The sequence below is a fragment of the Schistocerca americana genome, chromosome 4 (genome assembly GCF_021461395.2).
Source record: "Schistocerca americana isolate TAMUIC-IGC-003095 chromosome 4, iqSchAmer2.1, whole genome shotgun sequence".
NCBI classification, from domain to species: Eukaryota; Metazoa; Arthropoda; class Insecta; order Orthoptera; family Acrididae; genus Schistocerca; species Schistocerca americana.
Genome location: NC_060122.1, coordinates 535,916,660 through 535,943,476, shown reverse-complemented (window position 1 = coordinate 535,943,476; position 26,817 = coordinate 535,916,660). Strand labels below are relative to the sequence as shown.

Here is a 26,817-nt window from a genome sequence, read left to right as displayed (position 1 = left end):
ATATGTTAAGCGGAATGAAAAACATGGAGCATACATTACACTGTACTAGAGTGTATCATGAAATAAGCATAGTAATTTCATACACCAGGGATTATATAATCAATGCTGCAACAGTCTAGTGCACTAACCGATCACCGATATTTACTGTGCTATTATTTATTTTTTGATGACTAAAATGAAGTATTTCATAATGTATTATAGAATGTTGTTGTTGTTGTTGTTGTTGTTGTGGTCTTCAGTCCTGACACTGGTTTGATGCAGCTCTCCATGCTACTTTATTCTGTGCAAGCTTCTTCATCTCCCAGTACCTACCGCAACCTACATCCTTCTGAATCTGCTCAGTGTATTCATCTCTTGGTCTCCCTCTAGGATTTTTACCCTCCACGCTGCCCTCCAATACTAAATTGGTGATCCCTTGACACCTCAACACATTTCCTACCAACCGATCCCTTCTTCTAGTCAAGTTGTGCCACAAACTTCTCTTCTCCCCAATCCTATTCAATACTTCCTCATTAGTTATGTGATGTACCCATCTAATCTTCAGCACTCTTCTGTAGCACCACATTTCGAAAACTTCTATTCTCTTCTTGTCCAAACTATTTATCGTCCATGTTTCACTTCCATACATGGCTACACTCCATACAAATACTTTCAGAAATGACTTCCTGACACTTAAATCTATACTCTATGTTAACAAATTTCTCTTCTTCAGAAACGCTTTCCTTCCCATTGCCAGTCTACATTTTATATCCTCTCTACTTCGACCATCATCAGTTATTTTGCTCCCCAAATAGCAAAACTCCTTTACTACTTTAAGTGTCTCATTTGCTAATCTAATTCCCTCAGCATCATTATAGAATGTATAAAGAACAATATCTATCTTGTACAGAGTGGCATAATTTTAAGTCCTTTTCATTTCCAGAGTCCTAATTTCATCATAGGAAAATTTATTTTAAGTTATTGGGTAATTACTGGTGGCCCATGATCTGTTGTTACAAAATCTGTCTCCGGAGACAATGTGGACTAGTACTCTAACTTATTACAAAGTAACATGCAAGCTTACCATAGGGCGTACACAACAAAGAGCATGACACAGAGTTTCTGCTTACCAATAAGGAAAGTACTGATTATTAAACTTCCAATAAACTTCAATTAGACTACAATTTATCTGGTGCACTGAAAGACTGCTGACTGTTATTTACTGATTTGTAAAGGGTATAGTTTATAGTAGTTATTATTTGGCACTAGACTATACAATTATTACTAAGAGTAATATTATTTATAAGAGGGATACGTTAAGTGGCGACAGACAGGACCCAAAAGGAAATTTGTTATAGAATTTACCAAAGTAAATTAAGCTTATTTTTATGCAACTGTGTTAATCCCTTATATTTTTGTATGTTTCAATGTATGAGTGGAGGACCAGGAGAGCAGCAAGTCACGAGTCGACTGATCAACAAGGGCTCCGCTGCTGTCAATTATGGTGGTAGACTGCAACTGCTTATCCTCTTTCTCACTTTGCTTGTACCAAGGATGGAGACTTTATTCATATTTCAGAGTAGCTTTGGTAATTTAATTCTCAAGCAGACTGAAGTTATTTTGTGAAAGTTTTGTTTTTATCTGGAACTGTGACTGTGACATTGCAGACTGATAAGTGTTGCTACATTATTTTTTGTTTGTTGTGTTATTGTAGACCTATTGCTGAATTACAAAAATCTAATAGGAGTGAAGGGGACTGATATTGCTCTAATTAAGAGAGAAAACGATTTTCTTTATTTATTGTGAATTTATTGTGTTATGAGTAGACAGCAATCTAGAATGGAAGATAGGGACGAAGTTCATGTTCAACCAGTTGTACACAATATTGCACCACCTGGTCAGCAGAAACCAATGGACAATCCTTTGACGGGACTTTTCTACAGGATCGAGAAGATGGGTGGACCAGTAAATGCAGTGTTTAACCAAGTTACTTTACTCACTGAAAAGCAGGAGGATATGACTGAAAAACAAGGATCAACTAAGCAAGAATAAATTGATCTGATTGGCAAAAGTGAGTGTTTTGTGAAATAAAATTGCTGGACTACATCCCACACCGGATAACAAATACCAGATTTGTGCCAGGTTAACCAACATATATCAGAAGTTATTGGAACTTTAACTAATGAGGTAAAGGACAAACGTAAAGTTACAACAGTAAAACAATTATCAGACCATGTTTCTGATTTATCCTTAGAACAAGACAACAGGGACAGCCACAGAAGTGCAGACTGCTGCAGAAAATGTCACATCTAGGAAGGATACCCGAAGTAAAGAACTGGTAAATGGGATATGTGATATTAAAGCCCAACTAGACTTTTTGCAATGGCAATCTGCTATAAGTGATTATGTAGACAACATGACCAAGGATGTGATGAGTGATTCTGATCAGATGCGAATCCATGCACAGCTGTCAGAAAACTCATAATGTAACCAGTCACAAATGTGTGCAAGTGTGTCACCTCACATACAAAGTTTGGAAGGATTGAAAACCAATTACGTAAAGATGATTATGGAAGAAAAGTTTATTATGCACAAACATCTTCAGGTTTTAATTCCCAGTAAAAAGTGTGTCCACCCAATAGTGTTTCTTCATTTAAAGGAGCATTATCATGTTCACGGACTTGAAGGGCAAACAAAATGATTTATGAGTGGATATATTCACGAGGATGCAGCTTTCTCAGCCACGGATGCTGTTAAGCAATGTACAATAGTCCAATACTTCCAATAATTCCCATTTTCTTGGCTGAATAACCAGAAAGTGCATGATTACGACATATTAGTATGTTTTTGTGCCTGAAATGGTTTAATATATTGGCATCATTCCAGTCACAGAATGTGCCTAAATTAATGCGAGTAACTTACCTAATGAATCAACTTTATTGATAAAACCGTCTCGGTATTTTCTGAGAGTAATTTGGGAAAATCCATTCTTGTGATCATGAGCATATGGTTTAATGTGCTGCTTTATCTTATACTCTCGAACTTTATTTTTTAGTTAATTTCACAGAGAAAGGTAAGTTCTGAGGCAATGCACAGAGGCCAGGAGCAATGTACTCTGTGACGCTTCCGCCAAAAGTGTCATTCCACTGTTTAGTGTTTGTAGCACACTCTTCAAGCTGTGTGTACAACATTTAGTGTTGATTTTTGTGTTAGTTTACTTATGGAGGAGTTACCTAGGCACTACAATGTTCATTATGGGTGGCATGACGCAAACATGGCAGGTATTAAGTTAAGAAACGAGAAAGTTTCCCAAGAGTATAAATTCCACTACAGAGAGTCAAACAGGAACAGTGGGCTGCTGTAGCACCTACCCCAGCAGTGACAGTTATCAGGGTTGATGACTGTGGGAACATGTGGTGTGGGTCAGAGACATGTAGCCCACTGGTGACACCACAAAGTATCACCCCCTCCCCCTCTCTGCACCGAATGAATCACACAGCTACTTCCTAACATGCACACCATTATACATTTCCTCTCTCAATAAGTAGCTTTAAGAGAACTTCTTATTAATGTAGATTACGAATCATTCTATTAAGTTCTATATCACACTACACTATTGTGTGTCACCCAATCAAACACTTCAGCCATTTTATATTTCAGATGACTTGAGTTCAAGAGAAATACAATACATGTCACACTACAGTACTTGAAATGAAGGTCATAATGTACATTGTCGCATCAGGTCTGAAATGTAACACGTAATCTAAGGAGCACCTTATTGCAGCATGATGCTTGGCTCTGCATCCTACTGTACACACAATGTTCTATCAAAAGTAAATAGAGAAAGAAACTACTTCTATAGTCATTCATTGTGAAAATACATTACTGCCAATCTGTGATATGGTCTCACCTGCAACTGTGCAATCTTTCTAGCTTTATCAGGATCACCACGATTCATTCCAGACGACAGGCTAGGTGGAGCTGTAGAAAATGCTGAACTTCTCATCGATTGTGTATCATCTCGTCCATACATAGAGCGCATTGGAGGAATTTCATCAACTCTAAGTGCATTTAATGCACGTTTTCTCTCTTCAATCATCTTTTGAGCATTAGCCATCATTTCTTTGATCTATAAAAGAAAAAAACAGAATGCACATTGAAGATTACTAAACAAAAGTGAAAGAAATATGAAAAAATCTATTTTGTTAATAAGAGCCAGTTATCGTATCCATGACAAAAACTGTCAGAAACTGTGTTCAATTATTCTTCCAACAATATGAACAGATAATGGTTGATTGTGTAACTAATTCCTTTGTTCCTTTAAATTCTGAACATCATTCTTCCTCTGTTTATTAAAGTACCATGCTGTCGCAAAACCTTTCAATATTTCCTAATTTTTCATTCTATAAAGCACTCTGTGTATAAAGTTGCCGCAAAAATTGAGAATCTTTACTGCCTTTTCAATCTCTATATATTTTAGTTACAAGTGTGTTGCCTTAGAGAAGTATTATTTTTTTTTATATAAACAACATTAGAAAAATGATAGATTGCTTCTCAATTAAAGATCACATGTTGAGCTGCAGACAAGCACAACAAAAAGAGATTGTTACACATTTAGCTTTCATCAAAAGCCTCCTCCAGAGAACACACACACACACACACACACACACACACACACACACACACACAAACCTCATGCACATATGACTGCCATCTCTGGCGGTCCAGACCAGAAATCAGACTGAGTTAATGTCGAGTATGATTGTGAACATCAAAATAACTGAACTGCACCAATGCTTAATTCAATTTTTTGACATTACTATCAATGCACAGAACATTCTTCAGGGGCCATTTCTATTAGCTTACATCAGTATAGCATTTGCACAGCAATGCAAGTTCCTCATTCTGTCCACCAAGTTCTTAACTCTGATAGCTACACATTTATACATATGTAAAATTTAAAGTTCCCTGCTGTCTTTTTCTCCCTGTATGTAAAGGCTCATTTAAGAAATTACTGTTAGGATTTTGATACAGTTTTCACCAACAGGTAGTCAGATTCATGAGAGATGTTTGTATATAATTTGTTACCACTATGCCAAACGAGTCATCTGGCCAAAGATACTTAGTAGTACCTATGCGAAGCTGGGACGAGTCTCTAGTATATCGATGAAGAACTCTGGAACAGAAATAATAAGCCTTGTTTTTTTCAGTCTTCCTGGGCCTCTGTCATTATCCAAGTCTCTAAAAAAATACTTATCGATTTTCTGTTAACTGCATGGAAGAATAACATAAAAGCTAGCTTTCCTTATTTGTGAAACTGGATATTAATTTAAGGCCACAGGAAGACATGAGTTGTTACTTATATTATGGTATAAATTAATGTATGTCATTTTCCAAAAATATACTGGCTTTATTAAAACATAAAACTGTTGGTCAGTGAAAGGAATGTCTCATGAACTGTCTCAGAAGCACATTTCTATTAGGTAATCTTCCTTAGCTGATGTGTTTAAAATAAGTTATTGTACACTTCCTCTGCTAAATATAATAATAGTCTTCTGTAGGGCAAAACTCCCAAAACAGAAACACACAATAATAACGGTACTCCCTGAAATCTTGACAATTTCCTCTTATCCTACTTCCAGTACCAAAAGCAACGAATATTATTATGTACACACATCTTTCATGGGCAATGTGCTACAAATTACTTAACACTATTTACATGCATATGACTGACAGATTCAAAGATTCAGTTTGTTACAGGGTCCACCCCTATCCTTCCAAACTGCCAAAAAGGTAGGAATCTGGGTCAGAATCCTCACGGAAAGTCTACATCATGATATCCAGATGGATATTTTCACACTGTTCTTCCATTGTGCCACTTGGTGCATGAAATATTGTCACTACTTTTTATTTATTTAAATTTGGCATATTTCGTGACAGTACCTTTTCCGTGAAATGTTTACAAGGCGATATTTGTCTTAGCTTCAGTTGTCTAGTGGAAGTATGATTCCACAATGCAGTTTTGTCGGTTGCAGAAATGACCTGGTTCAATGTGTTTGCCTCATTTTTGGTGATTCAAATACCATTTCTTTGAATGTGGTTTCTTCTTAAAGTTTATATAAAAAAAGTGGTAACATAATTCATTCTTTCTGTTCACTAACAAATTATTTATGACGGCAACCTGCGCATTGTTCTACCGTCAACACCATGGCCACCAAGAGTTCACTGCCGACTGACTACAGTCAAAAACTACTCTAGCGTCAAAGACATTTTACACAACACACAAGCTTCCACTTGTAATCAGTCTCTTTGATATTCTTCGTCACAATTACTAACAGTAATCAATATGCTTTCACTCTCAAAAATATAAGTAAATTAGCATATAATAAGGCAAATTACAATAAAAAAATATTCTGACAAAAATATAAGAAAACATTTACAATTTGGTATCGACAAATCCGGTAAAAAATAACACATCTCCCAGATCCATTACAACTGCTCCCCAGGGCTTTTGTTGTTACGAACATATACAACAAAATCCCGACCACACTCAGTAATGGATGTGTATTACACAATTAGTACATTAATGATGCAGTCTGATAACCTCTTCCAAATTTGGACTCTTTGAATCTGTGGACTTGATACTGGCTGTTGTTGCAATGATACTTCCCCATCAATTTCATACACAAAAAATTCAAGCAAAGAAATTATTTAACATGACAAATATACATGGTATAAAACATACATGAGAAATATTCTAACATACGGCATACAGATTGAAAATAATAGAAAGGTAAAACTCATTTTCTAGAATAAGATTGAATTTTTTTTTCATATTAATGTTAATTTCATTATGCCTACACATTGTACAGTCAAAATGATACTGGACATATATAGTGTAGGGTTTTTTTCCTATATATTTACCTTATATATATATATATATATATATATATATATATATATATATATATATATATATATATATATATATATATATATATATATATAATAGAAGGAAACATTCCACGTGGGAAAAATTAAGTATAAAAACAAAGATGAGGTGACTTACCGAACGAAAGCGCTGGCAGGTCGATAGACACACAAACAAACACAATTTTTCCCACGTGGAATGTTTCCTTCCATTATATATATATATATATATATAGATATATATATATATATATATATATATTCTGATTTTTTTGGAATTTTATATTTTTTTTACTCATGTTTTTTTTGTTTTGTATTTTTTTCTTATGATTTTCTTTTTTTCTTTTTTTTAGTACAGCTAAAGATACATCAGTATTATCTAAATTTTTTGCAATTATTTATGTACACTTGCCTCTCTACTACAATATTACTACAAGTCACATTCTTGTGAAGAGTACTTTCGCTCCCCACAACATCAGTATAAAGAATAATAAACTGCTCATATATCGTGAGGCTTTATCTAAAATTGGTTTTGAAACTTATACCTTTGCATGCATGTCCTCACATGCATGCCTCCACCCACAGGGAAGACTTAGCTTCCAAAAATTAGAAAAATTCAGAAATGCTCACTAGGGAGACTTTTTTTTTAAAAAAAAGTAAGAATAAATCTTTCTCTCATTCTTTGTTACAACAGTGTTTTTTCATCAGTTTCAATTAACATGTGACTTCAAATTATTAATTTATACATGCAAATATACGTACTTGGTTGTACAGGTAGTTTTGTTCTAACAAGCATATTCCAGTGGAGGACTTTTGTTTTAGATAATAGGTTATTTAAATTTTGAAATTATGATTTCTGTTTACATAGTTTCAAAGAGACAACATTCCTGAGACCAAATAATTTCTTTGACTTAGGGTACATCAAACGATAAGCATTAGGGCGTGGATTTTCTATGACTTCAAAAGGTCGAATATAGATATCAAAGAATTTTTTAATTTCTGAAGTTAACATTTTTGATTTTTCATGAGATTTGACCAGAACAAGATCCCCAATCTTGAAAATGGTTAATTTTACCCTATTGTTATGTCTTTTATTCCTCTTTTCCCCTTGTTTCCTCATAGTTTCCCTGACAATATCTTCTCTCTCTTGCATAGTTAAAGGTGTACATTTAGGAAATTCAATAAGTTCTGATATAAGATTTGGAGGTCTAATATTAAACATAATCTCATACGGTGAAAATCCTGTGGAACTATGTTGTAGGCTATTCATAATATCTTCAAAATTTCGAACGTGCTCAAACCAGGTTGGATGTTTATGGCTACAATAGGTTCTACAAAGTCTCCCAATTTCCCTCATATATCTTTCTGCAGGATTGGTGGATGGAGAATAAACAGATATAAGTATATGCTTTAATTTTGATCTTTCAATAAGCTTTTTCCAAATTTGTGAACCATTGTCTGATAATATAGCTTTTGGTTTACCCACCTGTGCGAAATAATCTCCTTCAATTTTTATTATAATTTAATGGCTAGTAGCTTTTTTCACTGGATATAGTTTAATTAATTTTGAAAATACATCTACCATAACAAATATGTAACAGTGACCACCATTACTCTTTGGTAACATTCCATATAAGTCCACAGTGATAAGATCTAAAGGTTTTTCCAGAATAATGTTTTGCATTTCTCCACCACATCTTTGACTGCTCACTTTAACACTCTGACATTTGTCACAGGTTGCCAATTCTTTTCTTACCTTCTTTCCAATATTGTAAAAATAAACATTTTGTTGTATCTTTTGAATGCACTTCTGTATCCCACAATGACCAAAACTTTCCTGTATGTAAATGATCAGCTTTCCAGCATCTGCCTCTGGCCAACACAGTTTCCAATTATCAGAATCTACATCTGATCTCCGAAATAAAATCCCCTTATGTAATTTGCAAAATTTATCAAGTTTCTCATACCCCTTATTGCCTAAACATTCTTTGATTAATTTCCAACTTTGATCTAAATTTTGATTTTTTCTAATTTTGTTACACATAGTTCTAATTGTTTTCTCATTTTCCACCCCTTTCAAGTATCTAATTTTAAATTTATGTAACTCTTCAGGCTTTCCCGGCGATCTAATGACATCTTGGGTTGTCGGGTGTTCTGCTGGATATCAGCGTCGTACTTGCACGATATTTCGGTCACGTAGCTCGAGACCTTCATCAGGTGCGACCTGATGAAGGTCTCGAGCTACGTGACCGAAATATCGTGCAAGTACGACGCTGATATCCGGCAGAACACCCGACAACCCAAGATGTAATTTTAAATTGCTTTTCCTCCTCTTGTTCAAAAATCTCCTTTTCTCCCCCAATTGGTAACCTTGAAAGTGAATCAGCTACTACATTCTCAGAATCTTTTGTGTGTTTGATTTCAAAGTCAAACTGTTGCAGAAATATTGCCCATCTGGTCAATCTACTGTGGTATAATTTGCACTCTCGTAAGTAACTCAAAGCTTTGTGATCTGAAAATACTATGGTTTTATGTCCAATAAGGTAAATTCTAAATTTTGTAAAAGCCCAATGAATTGCCAAAAGTTCCTTCTCTGTGACTGTATAATTTTTCTCATGCTTGAGCAACATTCTGCTTGCAAATGCTATGGTACAATGTATCTTAACTCCATTCTCTACTCTTTCTTGAAATAACTCTGCTCCAAGCCCATAATTACTGCTATCAGTGTTCAAACAAAATGGTAAATTAAAATCAGGTCTGTGTAATAAGTATTGCTTCCTCAACTCTTGCTTAATTTTATCAAACTCTTCCTGACGACTTTTATCCCAAACCCAAACAGTGTTTTTCTTAAGTAACTGACTTAAACATGGTGCATTCAGACTCTGATCACTTATATGTTTTCGGTAATAACCACATAACCCAAAGAACGACTTTAATTGTTTTTTAGTCTTAGGAATAGGAATTTCTGAAATTGCTTTAATTTTTTTCTGGATCTGCCAAAATTCCCTTGTCTGTGACAACATGACCCAAAAATTTTAATTCAGAAACTGCAAATTTACATTTCTCTAATTTCAATGTCGTCCCCCATTTTCTAAGTTTTTCACAAACTGACTTCAAAATCGAAAAATGTTCCTCCCAATTTTGCCCTGTAACCAAAATGTCATCTACATAAATTATCAGTTTAGATGCAATTTCTTGCCCCAGTACATGATCCAAAGATCTTATAAATTCGGAAACAGAAGAATTTAACCCAAATGGCACAACACAATATTGGTAACTCTTACCATTGTACAAGAAATCAGTATATTTTCTAGAATTAACCGAAAGTGGTACCTGATGAAAACCCGAAGTTAGATCCAAACCTGACATATATTTTATATCTGTAAATTTATAGAGTAACTCATCAATATTTTCGGGATGGTCTGTCTGTCTGAACAAAATTTTGTTTAAGTGTCTAGAGTCCAAAACCAATCTAACTCCACCATCTTTTTTCGAAACTACTACTAGAGGATTATTATATGCACTGATACTCCTTTCTATTATATTACATCCTTCCATCTTTTTCAGCTCTTTCTCAACAGCAAGTCTTTTTGATATTGCAATACTGTATGGTTTTATGAAAAATGGTTCATGAGGTTTTACCTGAAGCTCACACTGATAACCCTTTACCCTACCAGGTATGTCACTGAAAACATCACTGTATTCCCACAGCAGATTTTCTAACTGTTGTTTTTGCTCCCCAGATAAATTTTGTGTTTCTGAAATTTTCAAATGTACTAAATTCCCAAATTCAACTTCATCAGTATCAAATCTATGAGTTTCAATATTCTCCAATCTATTTTCTTTTAGTAAATTGATACTGTCAAAATTTCCATTACTCTGATCACCGAGTGTGTTCACAAAATTTGTCTGAATGTATTCCCTTTCACTAGTTTCTATCAAAAGTTTTTTTCCAACCCAATCAAATGCTGTATTTACTTTTACTATCCAATTCATACCCAAAAGAAAATCCTCATTAAATTCCTGAATTACAAAACATCCATGTGTGAACAACTTGCCTTCAATTAAAAATGTCACTAAAGCCTGGCTTTTTACCAATTTACTGCTCTTCCCAGTAGCACCTTTTATCTTTACCCAAACAACTGGCATTTCAACATAATCTTTCCCCGCTTTCAATTTCTTGCTTAACCTTTCAGATATTCCCGAGATTTCACTTCCTGTATCAATTAAACATTTACCAATCCATGACCTAATTTGAAATTTTATATAAGGACTGCAAAACTGATCACTTTTCCCAGAACCTGTATCCTCATGTAATAAATCACTTTCAATTTCCCCAAACCTATACTTATCAGAATCATATGGTATACCATTATATGTATTATTTGTCACAGTTATAAAATTTGCACAAGATACAAAATTGTCATTAGTACTCTCTATTATCTCAAATAGCCAAGAATTTTCATCCAAATCACATTGTATACTATTGGAGTACTTATCCTTTAGCTTTTCAAAAATAAAATATCTCATCTTTTTCCACCACTCAGGACATACAGTTTCACATACATTAATAAGCATCTTTCTAAAGTTCTTGTCAAACGAAATAGTTTCACTGTTCAGCCATATATTCATAAGAAATGTGTGTGTGTGTCATTAGTATCTGTAAAAGTTTCACTTAGGCTAGAAGTTATACATGTGTCATCATTATTTGTGTTGTCAGATTCTTTACCAACAACATCAAAATTCACACTTTCACATACACCCAGCTTGTGAGCCTTATTCATCCTGGTAACATCCCTGGGAATTTCTATAATATTCTCACTATTTAATCCATTTTCAACCATGTGTATACCCAACTCCCTATTTAAACTAATGAAACACCTTTCCTCAACATCATCATCAATACCATTACCATCATTATCAACTTTATCATCAACATCACTATCATTATACATATTCAGGTCACACACATTCAAATTATCCCCTAAAATATTATTTCCCCTTTCTAAAGTTACCAGATCTCTTTCACCAATATTTTAATTCTCACAGCATGCATTCTCTCTTTCATTCACACACGTCTCTGAACTAGTACAAATTACATCATCTGACAAAGTGTTGTTCTTTTCTGCCCCAGTGTAAAACTCTGTCAAATTAAATGAATCACAATTACTTTTATCTATTGTATGTTCTTGTTTACTGAAAATTTTATCTTTATCAATATCATCATTATTTTCCTCTTGAAATTTCTTCAATAAGTAACAACTAATGACCTCATGTGATAGCTTAGGTTTGGAACTGTCATGTTTGGGTTTATGATAGTCACATCCATTGGTCCTTTCATCATGCTCACCTTCTGCCTCAACCTTGCGGACCTTCAAGGGGGCGTCTACTCGTTTTTTATTTCCTGAATTACAACTTGTTCCTGCTTGAACTGCTGATTGTGGTTCTGCCAATGTCTCTGATCAACAGTTCTGTTCCCATTCCTATGCCAAACATTACCTGATTGTTGGTAATTTCTATTGTACTGATCTCTATCAAAATTTTTGTGATTTTGATCCCTAAACTATTCTCTATTTTGTTGATTATTTCCGCGAAAATCATGTTCTTGTTTTGGATGAAAATTATGGTCCTTCTTTTGAGAATTGTTATATCCCCCTGAATTTTGACTGAGACCGTGATAATTGTTTTGTTCCCTTTTTTGAAAGTTGTCATTTCCCCAATTTTGACCATTACCTTTCTGAGTAAACCCACTGTGTGTTCTTGTTGTTACCCTATCCAACTTTTCAATAAATTGAGAAACTGCTCTTTATTACTATCAGGACAATGAACTAAACTCAACTGCATTGCTGATGGCAATCTTCTCTTTAAGGTATCAATTTTGATCAAGTCATCCAAAGGTTTTGTTAAATGAATAAGTTTTTGAAGTTCACTTTTGCAAAATTGTTTCATGCTCCCATCTGATTCTCTATAGTTTCTCCCATTCAAAAATTCACTTTTGATTCTAGTTTACTTAAGATCATCCCACAAATTTTCCAGAAATTTTGATTCAAATTCTGAGAAGGTCACCTCCACAGTTACAATCTGGTTTGCCCAAGTCAAAGCTTCGAGGTTCCAAGAATTTTTTCACAAATTTAATTTTCATATCATCTGGTGAGTGAGGTAAAAAAACAATCCTTACAATACTGTATAAAAATCAATGGGATGTAAGGGTCCATCTACCGAAAAGTGCTTCACTGGAATATTAGATACAAGATTGCATGTGTTGATATTGTTATTTTTGCTTTGAAATTCAATGTCAAAACTTTCAATTTTACGCTAAATTCTTTGACAGATTTTTTGTTTTCTAAATCATTGCACTCTACTCTTTTTTCTAGAGTAACCAAACGATTGTCAGTTGCTTGTTGTACATTCTTTACTAAAACTTTTGTATTCTCATCTAAATTTTTAATTTCCCCTTTTATCTCATTAAAATCAATTAAATTTCTTTCCCTATCTGCCAGTAACTCATTTTTTACAGTATTAATTTCATCACTCAATTTAGCATCAATTTCATTTACTTTTGCTTCCACAGATTCAATTGTTTCCTCAACACTGCCAACCCTGTTCGAAAGATCGCCCACTTGGGTATTGACTGCTGGGACTTGCAACAAAATGTTATCAATTTTTTCATCCCAGTAAGTCTTATTGTCGTGAACTGATTGTTTAATTTCTTTCGTGAAATTCACAAGAAAACTTTTTAAATCAAATTGATTGGTTCTTTCTGTTTCATTTGACCTGTCCTGATTTTCAAAGTCTATTAAATTACCACTTTCTACTTTAGGCACAATACTCTTGAAAATCTCATAAGTCATTGCGAAGAAAAAAAAATTATACACAAAAATACAAAACAAGATAAAAAGATTGTTTTAACAAAATACGAGGGTTCCGTGACTTATCTGGAACACTCTTCTACTGTTGCAAATCCACGTTTTCCATCCATGTGACTGTTGACCAAAATTCTTGAAATTACTTCTTCTGTCGAAAATTTTTTTTTTGCCGAAACATTTCTTCTCCAAAACTTTTACTTCCCGATGAACACAAATACTGTAACACACATTCTGAAGAAACTGGTATTAACACACAAAAATTTTCTTCCTCGTAGCACTGTTGAAGATCTCGTGAACACAATATCCCGGCTACAGTCCCCAGTTGAAATATGGTCACTACTTTTTATTTACTTAAATTTGGCATATTTCGTGACAGTACCTCTTCCGTGAAATGTTTACACGGCAATATTTGTCTTGGCTTCAGTTGACTAGTGGAAGTATGATTCCACAATGCAGTTTTGTCGGTTGCAGAAATGACCTGGTTCAATGTGTTTGCCTCATTTTTGGTGCTTCAAATACCATTTCTTCGAATGTGGTTTCTTCTTAAAGTTTATATAAAAAAAGTGGTAACATAATTCATTCTTTCTGTTCACTAACAAATTATTTATGACGGCAACCTGCGCATTGTTCTACCGTCAACACCATGGACACCAAGAGTTCACTGCCGACTGACTACAGTCAAAAACTACTCTAGTGTCAAAGACATTTTACACAACACACAAGCTTCCACTTGTAATCAGTCTCTTTGATATTCTTCGTCACAATTACTAACAGTAATCAATATGCTTTCACTCTCAAAAATATAAGTAAATTAGCATATAATAAGGCAAATTACAATAAAAAAATATTCTGACAAAAATATAAGAAAACATTTACAATTTGGCATCGACAAATCCGGTAAAAAATAACACATTTCCCAGATCCATTACATGCACTATTTACAAAATCTCACTACTGTCACTCAATACAATAGGAAATCTGGTGAAATACACAGTACAATGACTTGATACATTACACCTTAATGTTACAGTAATGAACCTAAGGAGAAAAAGTGCAAAGTTTACTCTGTGTAATTTACATTTTCTCCATGTGCATCAGTACTGATGTTACTGATTGCAATCACTACTCAGTTTCAGAAATAATCCAGGAATTTTATATGGCTTGTTTTCCTATAGAACTGCAGGAAATCAGGATGCAGAAATCCATGCACAGGTTTAAATGAAACTTAGAGACAACGACAACACAGGTGGACATTATTTTGAGAAATCACTTCTGTTTTCATACCAGTCCACATATCATTAGGATTTGTTTATTCATACACATTTTTACCAAAACTGAACCTATCTAGTTTTGTCCCCAACTATCATCTACAACAATTCTGAATCTGAATGATGCTGTTAGTACTTAGGTTCTCTTCACCGTCTGTTTCTACCTTTCGGTATCGCTATAGCAGTTGTGATGTACAAAGGACACAAAATTGATTTTTAATGAAAAAAAAAAATAAATAAATCTGCACATGCTGTAAGTTCAATCTTGTTTATGCGTCTGTTTAGCAAATACCTCCAGATTACATTGAGTGGTTAGCTTTATTTCTCAGGCTTTTCAACTTACACATAGAGAATCAAATAGTGAAAACAATATTATTAAAACAAGATTACAGATGGCAACAACTAGTAATGTGGGATGTAATGGCTGTAGAATCCAAGACCAACAATACCTAACAAAGCATGGCAACTTTGTTGGCATAGCAAGATCTGGTGCTCTTAAGTTGGTGGAGTGTGACTTGAAAAAGAGATGTTGCCAAATGTTTTTTACTGGCTTCAGATAGACAACTGTCATAGTCCTTAGCTGCTGATTACTGTATGTATGTTCCACCTGACAAAAAAAGATGAAGCACACAGACGACATGGTCGAATGTAACTTCATTCACTTATGCATCATCAGCGGGTATGTAAATGATTATTAAGACCTGCAATTCACTGCAACAGGTAAATGGGCCATAAGGATGCATCAGTGTTGTTACCAGGCCTAGTAGGGTGTGTAAGGGGCGAAAACAGCATCACATGTTGAGTGATCACTGTGATAAAACACAGAGATGCTGTGTACTCATATGACAGAATGCTATCATCACTTGACAGAGCTTGAAATGGCCTCATTGTGGGTCTCAATTTGGCCAGTTGGTCAAATCATGTAATATCCAGATTTGTGGGACATTTGGATGTGACAGTGCCAAAATGGGATTCGAATCAGATCTCCTGCTTACTAGGCAGATGCGCTGACCACTGTGCCATTCGGACACAGTGGTCAACACAACTGCATGGACTACGCAAGTATGTCTCCTGTCAGATCCACTGTCTCAACTTATCCACACACTAGTGATGTAGTGGACAAGTTAAGAAATTGGGTCTGACAGGAGGCAAGTTAGGTTACTCCATGCAGTTGTGTTGACCATTATGTCCAGATGGAATAGTTGTCAGCACACCTGCCAAGAAGCAAGAGACCCGGGTTCGAATCCTGGTCCAGCATAAATTTTCAACTTTCCCTAATGACTTAAATCAATGCCCACTGGCAACTAAGTCTTTAATTCTTTTGTGTCTTGATTCACTGAGACCGCAGGATCAACACAACCCATGGACCAAGGTGTTATTTATACTCTCACGTCCAATCATAGGTAATTATTGATGTAGCCTCTTATTCTTAGGGTTGAAGAAGTCAAAAGTGCATTTGATCCTGCGGGTTAGTTTCTGTCCTGGATGCAGCAAGGGGGTAAAAGCTCAAAACTGTTAAAACGGCTTCAATTAAGCAGGGTTTGTAAGCCATTGAAGCTCAAGAAAATGCAGAAGCAATCCTGAATCAATTAAAACGTGAAACATTTCATGTAGTGTAGATGACTATATTCGAAGTGGTGACTATCTGTCAACTCACACTACTTTTTCTTCAGCAACAGATTTAATAGAAATCTGCAACAAAGAATATGACCAGGAAGAAACAAAGGAAGTAGAAGAGGAGCAAAATGATGTTCGTGGAAGAATTAATACCACTAGAAACTAATAAATGCATAAACAATGTTGCGCAGATTGCAGCACCTACAAATTCTCCCAAGCTGTTTGAATTATTGTATAATACAAAAAATTGTGTAGAAAAAGTAACTTTGAACAGGAAATTCAAAATTGTTACCTTCTGTGACATGCGGAAAAAAAGCAAATAAATACAGAAATAATATGTATGTAATACAACAACAAACGAATTAAAGTTAGAGTAAACACGCAGAAATGCAATATTATTTATCATTTGGTTTAATAGTCTACTGTTTTATTTTATAATATACAGTTTATGAACAACTACTGAGCAGGAGTACACAAATCTGTGCATGATTACAAATTTACACTTTTGTGCACAATTCCTGACAAATTTAATGTAGCCCAGTGAGTTTTCTGTAATCTGGAAACCTGTCCTATTTAGAAAATTATTTTAGGACCACGTATCCAATTTCTTTTTTTAAATGTTAAATGAAATCGGGAGGAAGCTACGGGGTTAAGCTGCAGTGTAGATCAGCTGTCTGATGAGTGAACTGTAAAAGGAGAATCTACGAAGAATACACTAACTGGGACGAATTATATTTACCAAGGAAGAAGAGGTTGCACTAGAGGTAACCTGTGTAATTAAATCCTAAACCACGTACTAGAAGGTGGCTGATAGTCAAGTTAGCATCTTTCCTCTTTTCGCTGGATCTACTGCTTGTAAAGACACGCTACAAAATTGCAGCACACAACGGATCAGCCAAGAGCAACTCAGCCCACAATTTTAGCAAGGGAAAATTCAGCCAAGAAAAAAAGTGGATCATGAGGCAGAATTGCAGGTCGGAACTTATCTTCAGAAAGCTAAATGTGTGGTAAAAGTGGCACATTATCTGGTTCCTCATGGAAAGAACAGAGCAGTGTGCCACCGTAGCTGTTCAGAATCAGTACTTGGTCTCTAATACAAAGAGTAAAAGAATTTTTTTGCACTGTTGAAAGACAAAGTGTAATGCAATATGGAAGGAGTCAAACAACTCTGATCGTAGCAAGGATTAACTCTTTTGCAGAGTCAACATTCCCATAGTTCCGGTTTCCGCTCTTATTGCCCCCAAGCTGTACAAGCCTTCATAGCATTTACTGACATTGAGCTCTTCTACTACAAAAAACATCAACTGTATTCTTTAGTAGTCCTTTTATGTTTTTCTTCTACTATTTACGCAAAGTTACATTCACACAAAACATCAACGGATAGTAAGTAAATATGAGGTAGCTCCTTATTTGAATTTGCCAATTTTTGGCAGGACACATCCGGTGCATTTTCCCCAAAATGCAATGTTTCATTTTTTAACTGTCATGATAAGTCTACATTGAAAGACAAATACAGTTTTGTAGAGTTTAATGTATAAAAGATGAACTCACCTGAATGGCTGTAAGCTGTCCAGGGCTTGGCTGAGCAGCTGCTGGAATTGTTGGAGCCTCAGCCTCAGTGAATTTGGTTTTTGCCTTTTTGGAACTATCTTCTTGCCTTGTATCATTTTCATGATGGCGTTTCCTGCTATTTCGTTGCGCAGATTTTATGTCTTCAGCCAAATCAAACAGCTTTTCCGCAAATTTTGCTGCTTTCTTTTCATCGAGGAGTGAAGCCAACTTATCTGGAACAAAATGCAATCTAATTTACCAGTATGGATGACAGTTCTTTGACGATAATGGCAGTAGTACCAGCAATAACACAAAAATCACAAATGAATGATGTTATCAAACAGACGACACTACATAAAAATCAGCAGAAAAATTGAGGTTTCCAAAGAAGAAGTTTTTCATCTAGGGAGTTAACAACACAAAGGGCAATAAAGAGTTTAAGATAATGCATGAATAACAATGGGGTGTACTATTTACAGGTTCTTCTCGCAACATCAAGAGAGTTCAAATCCAAGAATTCAACTATGCAAGAGTTGAGTACCACACACATATCAATTTGTAAAATACAGAAACTGGAGTACTAATGTAATTCAACAGTTAAAAGAGAGACATGACATAAACAACTGTAAGAGGATTTACAGAAACTCAATTGAAGGTTCCACTGTAAAGTATAGTGTATGTTGCTCTTGTTTTGTTAAAAAAAATTTCTTAATCTTTATCCACGAGTAAACATGGCACACATTCTCTCATCGAATTTTTAGGCCATAACTGAGTAAGATAAAACTGCTATCACAGTTTTAAAAAGAGAAGAAAGAAAAGTACTAAAAAGGGAATGCCACAACATTCGCATCACTGATTTACTTCAAACTTCATGCACTTTCAGTAGTCCATTAGAACAACACAATGTGCAAGTAATAAGGCTTACTACTTGGTTAATTTTGAGAAAATCACAAGAGAAGTTTTATGCATCTATGATGCACTGGTGTATTGTGACACTGAGCACGAGCTGACAGCAGTCACGTGGTTTGCAATAATTAGTAGATAGCTGGATTGACTCCTACTACTCTTTTTTTTCCATTTATATTTCTGCAACACAAGTAATATTACATTTGAAAGGTAACACATGTATGTTTGCATGTACTTTTATTGAATTTCCAACATTATTTCACTGTGTAATGGAATGTAGACAAATTAAATCAGGTGATGCTGAGGGAATTAAATCAGGAAACGAAACACTTAAAGTAGTTATGAGTTTTGCCACTTGGGAGGAAAAATAACTGATGGCGTAAGTAGAGAGGATATAAAATGTAGGCTGGCAGTGAACAGAAAAGGTATTCTGAAAAAGAGAAACTTGCTAACATCAAATATAGATTTAAGTGTCGTGAAGTCTTGTCTGAAAGTATTTGTACGGAGTGTAGCCACGTATGGAAGTGGATTGTATCCATCACGGAAGTGAAATGTGGACGATAAATAGTTTAATCGAGAATAGAATAGAAGCTTTTGAAACGTGGTGCTAGAGAAGAATGCTGAAGATTAGATGAGTAGATCATGTAACTAATTAGGAGGTACTGAATAGAATTGGGGAGAAAAGAAATTTGTGGCACAACCTGACTAATGGAAGGGATCAGTTGGTAGGAGACACAATGAGACATCGAGGGATCACGAATTTAGTACTGGGGGGGAAAAACTGTGGAGGTTAGATCAAAGGATGAACACAGTAAACAAGTTTCAGAAGGATGCAGGTTGAAGTAGTAACTCGAAGATGAAGAGGCTTGCACAGGATAGAGTAACATGGAGAGCTGCATCAAACCAGTCTTCGGACTGAAGACCACAACACCACCACCACCAACAACAGTTTTTATTATTACAGCAAGTATTATGTCACTTATTTCTATAGTCAAGTTAAAAACTTTATCACGTACCTACAAACTTATTCATTTCTGACTGACAACAAACAAGAAAGTGCTTCTCGTGAAGAAGTTATCGCGATACATTGAATCAGACATCACCGATTTTCGGCACCAATATGTACGTAAATGTGCTTTATACATGTTTTGCTTCCAATAGTCAGAAGAAAGAGAAATTTTTCAAAATGTCAATGAACTTTGTTGTTCCTTACAAACTCTGAAGTTCGTTATGCATGTGAGGAAACGCATTCATTCAATGCAGTAGTTGTCATTTTAATTTATGTTGCCCAAGTCTGTGAAAATATCACCAGGCAGCTTGTAATCTTGAAAGCACATCTGACGATTAATTGTAAATTACCCTCATATTCTGGTATACTATAACTCACTGTATTATGGAATACAATTACTTAGACTTTTATTTATTAATGTTTGAGTTGGGTTTTTGAAGCCTGTCCCATGTCCATGAAAACTGTCTGGAGATTCAAGTGTCCAGGTGCAAAGCAGTTCTTGGTACCATATTTGACTGCATGTATAGACATTTTGATAGTAAAAATGTGCAAAGAACCAAATAAAATTAAAAATTCAATATAGGCTCATACAAACGCATGCATCTTTTTCATCATATTAGCTTTCGAACTACTGGCGTTCTACGGATCGGAGTGCGTAATGTCAGATCCCCTAATCCGGCAGGTAGGTTAGAAAATTTAAAAAGGGAAAGGGATAGGTTAAAGTTAGATATAGTGGGAATTAGTGAAGTTCGGTGACAGGAAGAACTACACTTTTGGTCAGGTGAATACAGGGTTATAAATACAAAATGAAATAGGGGTAATGCAGGAATAGGTTTAATAATGAATAAAAAAATAGGAGTGCGAGTAAGGCATAGTGAACGCATTATTGTGCCCAAGATAAGACACGAAGCCCACGCCTACTACAGTAGTACAAGTGTATATGCCAACTAGCTCTGCAGATGACGAAGAAATTGATGAAATGTATGATGAAATAAAAGAAATTATTCAGATAGTGAAGGGACATGAAAAATTTATAGTCATGGGTGACTGGAATTCGACAGTAGGAAAAGGGAGAGAAGGAAAATTAATAGGTGAATGTGGATTGGGGGTAAGAAATGAAAGAGGAAGCTGCCTGGTAGAATTTTGCACAGACCACAACTTAATCATAGCTAACACTTGGTTCAAGAACCATAAAAGAAGGTTGTATAACGTGGAAGAAGCCTGGAGATACTGACATGTTTCAGATAGATTATACAGGGTGTTACAAAAAGGTACGGCCAAACTTTCAGGAAACATTCCTCACAGACAAATAATGAAAATATGTTATGTAGACACATGTCCGGAAACATTTAATTTCCATGTTAGAGCTCATTTTGGTTTCGTCAGTATGTACTGTACTTCCTCGATTCACCGCCAGTTGGCCCAACTGAAGGAAGGTAATGTTGACTTCGGTGCTTGTGTTGACATGCGACTCATTGCTCTACAGTACTAGCATCAAGCACATCAGTACGTAGCATCAACAGGTTAGTGTTCATCACGAACGTGGTTTTGCAGTCAGTGCAATGTTTACAAATGCAGAGTTGGCAGATGCCCATTTGATGTATGGATTAGCACGGGGCAATAACCGTGGTGCGGTACGTTAGTATCGAGACAGATTTTCAGAACGAAGGTGTCCTGACAGGAAGACGTTCGAAGCAATTGATCGGCGTCTTAGGGAGCACGGAACATTCCAGCCTATGACTTGCGACTGGGGAAGACCTAGAACGACGAGGGCACCTGCAATGGACGAGGCAATTCTTCGTGCAGTTGACGATAACCTTAATGTCAGCGTCAGAGAAGTTGTTGCTGTACAAGGTAATGTTTACCACGTCACTGTATGGAGAGTGCTACGGGAGAACCAGTTGTTTCCGTACCATGTACAGCGCGTGCAGGCACTATCAGCAGCTGATTGGCCTCCACGGGTACACTTCTGCAAATGGTTCATCCAACAATGTGTTAATCCTCATTTCAGTGCAAATGTTCTCTTTACGGATGAGACTTCATTCCAATATGATCAAATTATAAATTTTCACAATCAACATGGGTGGGCTGACGAGGATCCGCATGCAATTGTGCAATCACGTCATCAACACAGATTTTCTGTGAACGTTTGGGCAGGCATTGTTGGTGATGTCCTGATTGGGACCCATGTTCTTCCACCTACGCTCAATGGAGCACATTATCATGATTTCATACGGGATACTCTACCTGTGCTGCTAGAACATGTACCTTTACAAGTACGACACAACATGTGGTTCATGCATGATGGAGCTCATGTACATTTCAGTCAAAGTATTTGTACGCTTCTCAACAACAGATTCGGTGACCGATGGATTGGTAGAGGTGGACCAATTCTATGGCCTCCACGCTCTCCTGACCTCAACCCTCTTGACTTTCATTTATGGGGGCATTTGAAAGCTCTTGTCTACACAACCCCGGTACCAAATGTAGAGACCCTTCGTGCTCGTATTGTGGACGGCTGTGATACAATTCGCCATTCTCCAGGGCTGCATCAGCGCATCAGGGATTCGATGCAACGGAGCGTGGATGCATGTATCCTCACTAACGGAAGACATTTGGAACATTTCCTGTAACAAAGTGTTTGAAGTCACGCTGGTACGTTCTGTTGCTGTGTGTTTCCATTCCATGATTAATGTGATTTGAAGAGAAGTAATAAAATGAGCTCTAACATGGAAAGTAAGTGTTTCCGGTCACATGTCCACATAATATATTTTCTTTCTTTGTGTGTGAGGAATGTTTCCTGAAAGTTTGGCCGTGCCTTTTTGTAACACCCTGTATAATGGTAAGACAGAGCTTTAGGAACCAGGTTTTAAATTGTAAGGGGCAGATGTGGACTCTGACCACAATCTATTGGTTATGAACTGTAGATTAAAGCTGAAGAAAATGCAAAAAAGTGTGAATTTAAGGAGATGGGACCTGGATAAACTGAAAGAACCAGAGGTTGTACAGAATTTCAGGGAGAGCATAAGGGAACAATTGACAGGAATGGGGGAAAGAAATATAGTAGAAGAAGAATGGGTAGCTTTGAGGGATGAAATAGTGAAGGCAGCAGAGGATCCAATAGGCAAAAAGATGAGGGCTAGCAGAAACCCTTGGGTAACAGAAGAAATATTGAATTTAATTGATGAAAGGAGAAAATACAAAAATGCAGGAAATGAAGCAGGCAAAAAGGAATACAAACGTCTCAAAATGATATCGACAGGAAGTGCAAAATGGCTAAGCAGGGATGGCTGGAGGACAAATGTCAGGATGTAGAGGATTATCTCACTAGAGGTAAGATAGATACTGCCCACAAGAAAGTTAAAGAGACCTTTGAAGAAAAGAGAACCACTTGTAGGAATAGCAAGAGCTCAGCTGGAAACCCAATCTAAGCAAAGAAGGGAAAGCAGAAAGGCTGAAGGAGTATATAGAGGGTATATACAAGGGTGATGTACTTGAGGACAATATTATGGAAATTGAAGAGGATGTACATGAAGATGAAATGGGAGATAGGATACTGCGTGAAGAATTTGACAGAGCACTGAAAGACCTGAGTTGAAACAAGGCCCCGGGAATAGACAACATTCCATTAGAACTACTGACGGCCTTGGGAGAGCCAGACCTGACAAAACTCTACCATCTGGTGAGCAAGATGTATGAGACAGGCAAAATACATTCAGACTTCAAGAAGAATATAACAATTCCAATCCCAAAGAAAGCAGATGTTGGCAGATGTGAAAATTACCGAACTATCAGTTTAATAAGCCACAGCAGCAAAATACTAACGAGAATTCTTTACAGACGAATGGAAAAACTAGTAGAAGCCGACCTCGGGGAAGATCAGTTTGGATTCCGTAGAAATATTGGAACATGTGAGGCAATACTGACCCTATGACTTATCTTAGAAGCTAGATTAAGGAAAGGCAAACCTACATTTCTAGCATTTGTAGACTTAGAGAAAGCTTTTGACAATGTTGACTGGAATACTCTCTTTCAAATTCTCAAGGTGGCAGGGGTCAAATACAGGGAGCGAAAGGCTATTTATAATTTGTACAGAAACCAGATGGCAGTTTTTTTTTTTTTTTTTTTTTTTTTTATGTGATTGATAGGTCAATTGGTGTATTGGTTTGCCGATTGTCATGTGGTAAGGCATTTAATTTATTTTGTGGCTTTTTTTGTTAGGCATCGATATGACAGTGAAATTTAACAGTTCGCGGTTACATGCTGAGATGGGGGATAACATGTCACCCCTCATAACATTTTTGCAAATGTCTGTACTGCTGGCCGAAATTGGTGGTGGTGGTGGTGGTGAAAGTGTTGAGATTTATAGTGTGGTATCACTAGTTGCTGTTGACCTACATAGGTCAAGGGAAGTGATCAATTCCAGTAGATTTTATGTGTAGTGGAATATGGGAAGGTTATGGTGTCTTGTTATTTTAGTGTTTTTTTTCATTGGATGTAGTGGCATGTGTTTATATTTAGTTTGTCTCCACCCAAAAACTCCCAATTTCCCATACTTGTCCTGTTAGTTTGATTAGGCTTTTGTGGAAGGTGTGTTTGTTGGTTTTACAATGTATTTTCGTGTTTGTTGTCATGTTTAGGTAATGACATCATAGGCGCCATATTGGAGTCTTAGTGGATGGTCGTTTCCGCCATATTTGTGACGTCATGGGTCAAAGCAGACGGGTGGAATCGGACACTTCCGTATTTCCACCAAGATAGCTACTGATAACATTTAATTACAAGTCAGTTACATCCTTTGAATCATAATCTCACAGCGACACACTTGCACACTTGAAACGGCTCCAGCATTTCACCCACTGTCCCATCTCACCAGATCAAGAAGTACACAGGTGGGCCCAGTTATACACGGGAAAACAACAACCAATTCATGCCTGATGAATATCATACAAATCAGTAATACACAACACAGCTCCCATCCCTGTTTCTAATTACTCCACATCAAAATTATCAGTGTCATGAAGTATGCCTATGGTTAATTATACTGTAACTTCTGATGTGAAAAACAGTACTATGTATGCACACTAAACTGCCACTTGGTGCAGTGGCTGATGGGAGTGAACGTAAACGAGAAATGCCTTTATAGTTCCTCCTATCAGACACAGCACACAGTTCTACTTAGTTTGTGTGTATGGTACCTCTGGTCCTACTTTATGTTACATAATTTATATATGCTACTTGGGCTTTTGAGACAGAATCTGCTAATTCTATGTTTTGTTTCTATCTGTAAATATACCATACACATAAAAAACAGCATTCATGGATACTAAATTCTCTCTTATTACATAAATCATGGGATATGTAACACTGTAAACACTTTGTACAGAACGAATCATACAATATTAATACTTACTTGAGGTTTTTCTCTTGTCATATCCAGATGCTAGACAGTTAAGAGCTGCAGTCACTACTGATGGTTCACTAAAGCCCAAAAACTTTTGGACTGCTTTGTCTACATAAGGTTTCATTTCTTCTACATCTTTTTTTGACAAGTATGACGTCATTGTTACAAGAGCGCTCCAACAACGATCACAACTGGAATTATAATGTATGTAATAAGTTAGATATTTCATCACAGGAATGAAGCAAATTACATATCACACTCTACAATGTTCTATAAGTATTATGGGTAATCCACACTGTATTCACTCGCTCACGATTCTCATCGAAAAATAATCTTTGACACGAAATCTATGATTTTAGTGCCAAATGAATTGAGTGGTTATCAGGTTTGCATAAACTGACTCAGTTTACTTGAATGATGGGCGAGATCGTCTCATTTCTTCCTTACCCTGGGAATTCTTTGTGAAATTCAATAACAAACTGAAACGTCTTACTTTCCTTCATGGCCGCATTTGCATATTTTCACCTCTGGACAGAATGTCTAAAGGCTCATCTAGCTAATAACACTTTCATAGTGAGTGATAACAACACATCCTCCGCTACGAAGACTTGTGATTACAGTGTGTACATTACTACGCGTATTTACTAAAATAATAATATTTAAGTGGTACTGAAAACTTAATAGCTGTTTACAAGGCAAAGATTAAATGAAATGCTCACAAGTGACGGAAATGAAGCCTACAGGTTATGTTCACGAAACACAACTACTACTGGATTACAGCACATACAGAACAGGTAAGGCTAAAATATGCTACAAGAACGTATCTTGAAAGACAACTTCAGTGTATTTTTCAAAACAACTCAGTGTCTCTACAGTACACAACACATACAGCCCACAAATAAACTCCTACCTCCATGCAAACAGTAAAACACCGTGGTGCCAAAGATTATACATACGAAAACAAGTTTGGATCTTTGCAACGGGATCTTTGCCTCCACTCTGTCATCAACAGCTGCCATACTATAGAGATCACTGACTGCCACCAACACAAGATTCTGCAATCATTAAAGTTCCGTGTCATAGGCCAAGAGCGTGGAGTATGACTACAACGTGCATCCGTTTGAACCCGCTTACTGTAGTCAAGCTTTTGCCTCCCTCTTTAATTTTTAGTTCACTGTCCCTACATTACCAAAGTGACGATTCGTAGATGACTCAGGATGTGTTCTATCACTCAATAACCAATCCTTTCTTTTAATCAAGATGAGCCATAAATTTAAATAACTTTTT

The 26,817-nt window shown here is 36.1% G+C and overlaps 1 protein-coding gene across 3 annotated transcripts in view; it reads right to left on the bottom strand.

Moving 5' to 3' along the window:
* Positions 1 to 26,461, bottom strand: part of LOC124613248 (U4/U6 small nuclear ribonucleoprotein Prp3) — a 62,349-nt gene extending 35,888 nt beyond the window's left edge. The window contains exons 1-4 of one of the 3 annotated variants that reach the window (XM_047141935.1): positions 26,441 to 26,461; positions 25,540 to 25,721; positions 18,212 to 18,444; positions 3,890 to 4,108 (exon numbers count right to left, since the gene is read on the bottom strand). In XM_047141935.1, the coding sequence (XP_046997891.1) occupies positions 3,890 to 4,108; positions 18,212 to 18,444; positions 25,540 to 25,690 (603 nt within the window). In that variant the 5' untranslated portion in view covers positions 25,691 to 25,721; positions 26,441 to 26,461. The other 2 variants (XM_047141932.1, XM_047141934.1) reach the window with 2 other exon arrangements.
* Between the last annotated feature and the right edge of the window lie 356 nt (positions 26,462 to 26,817).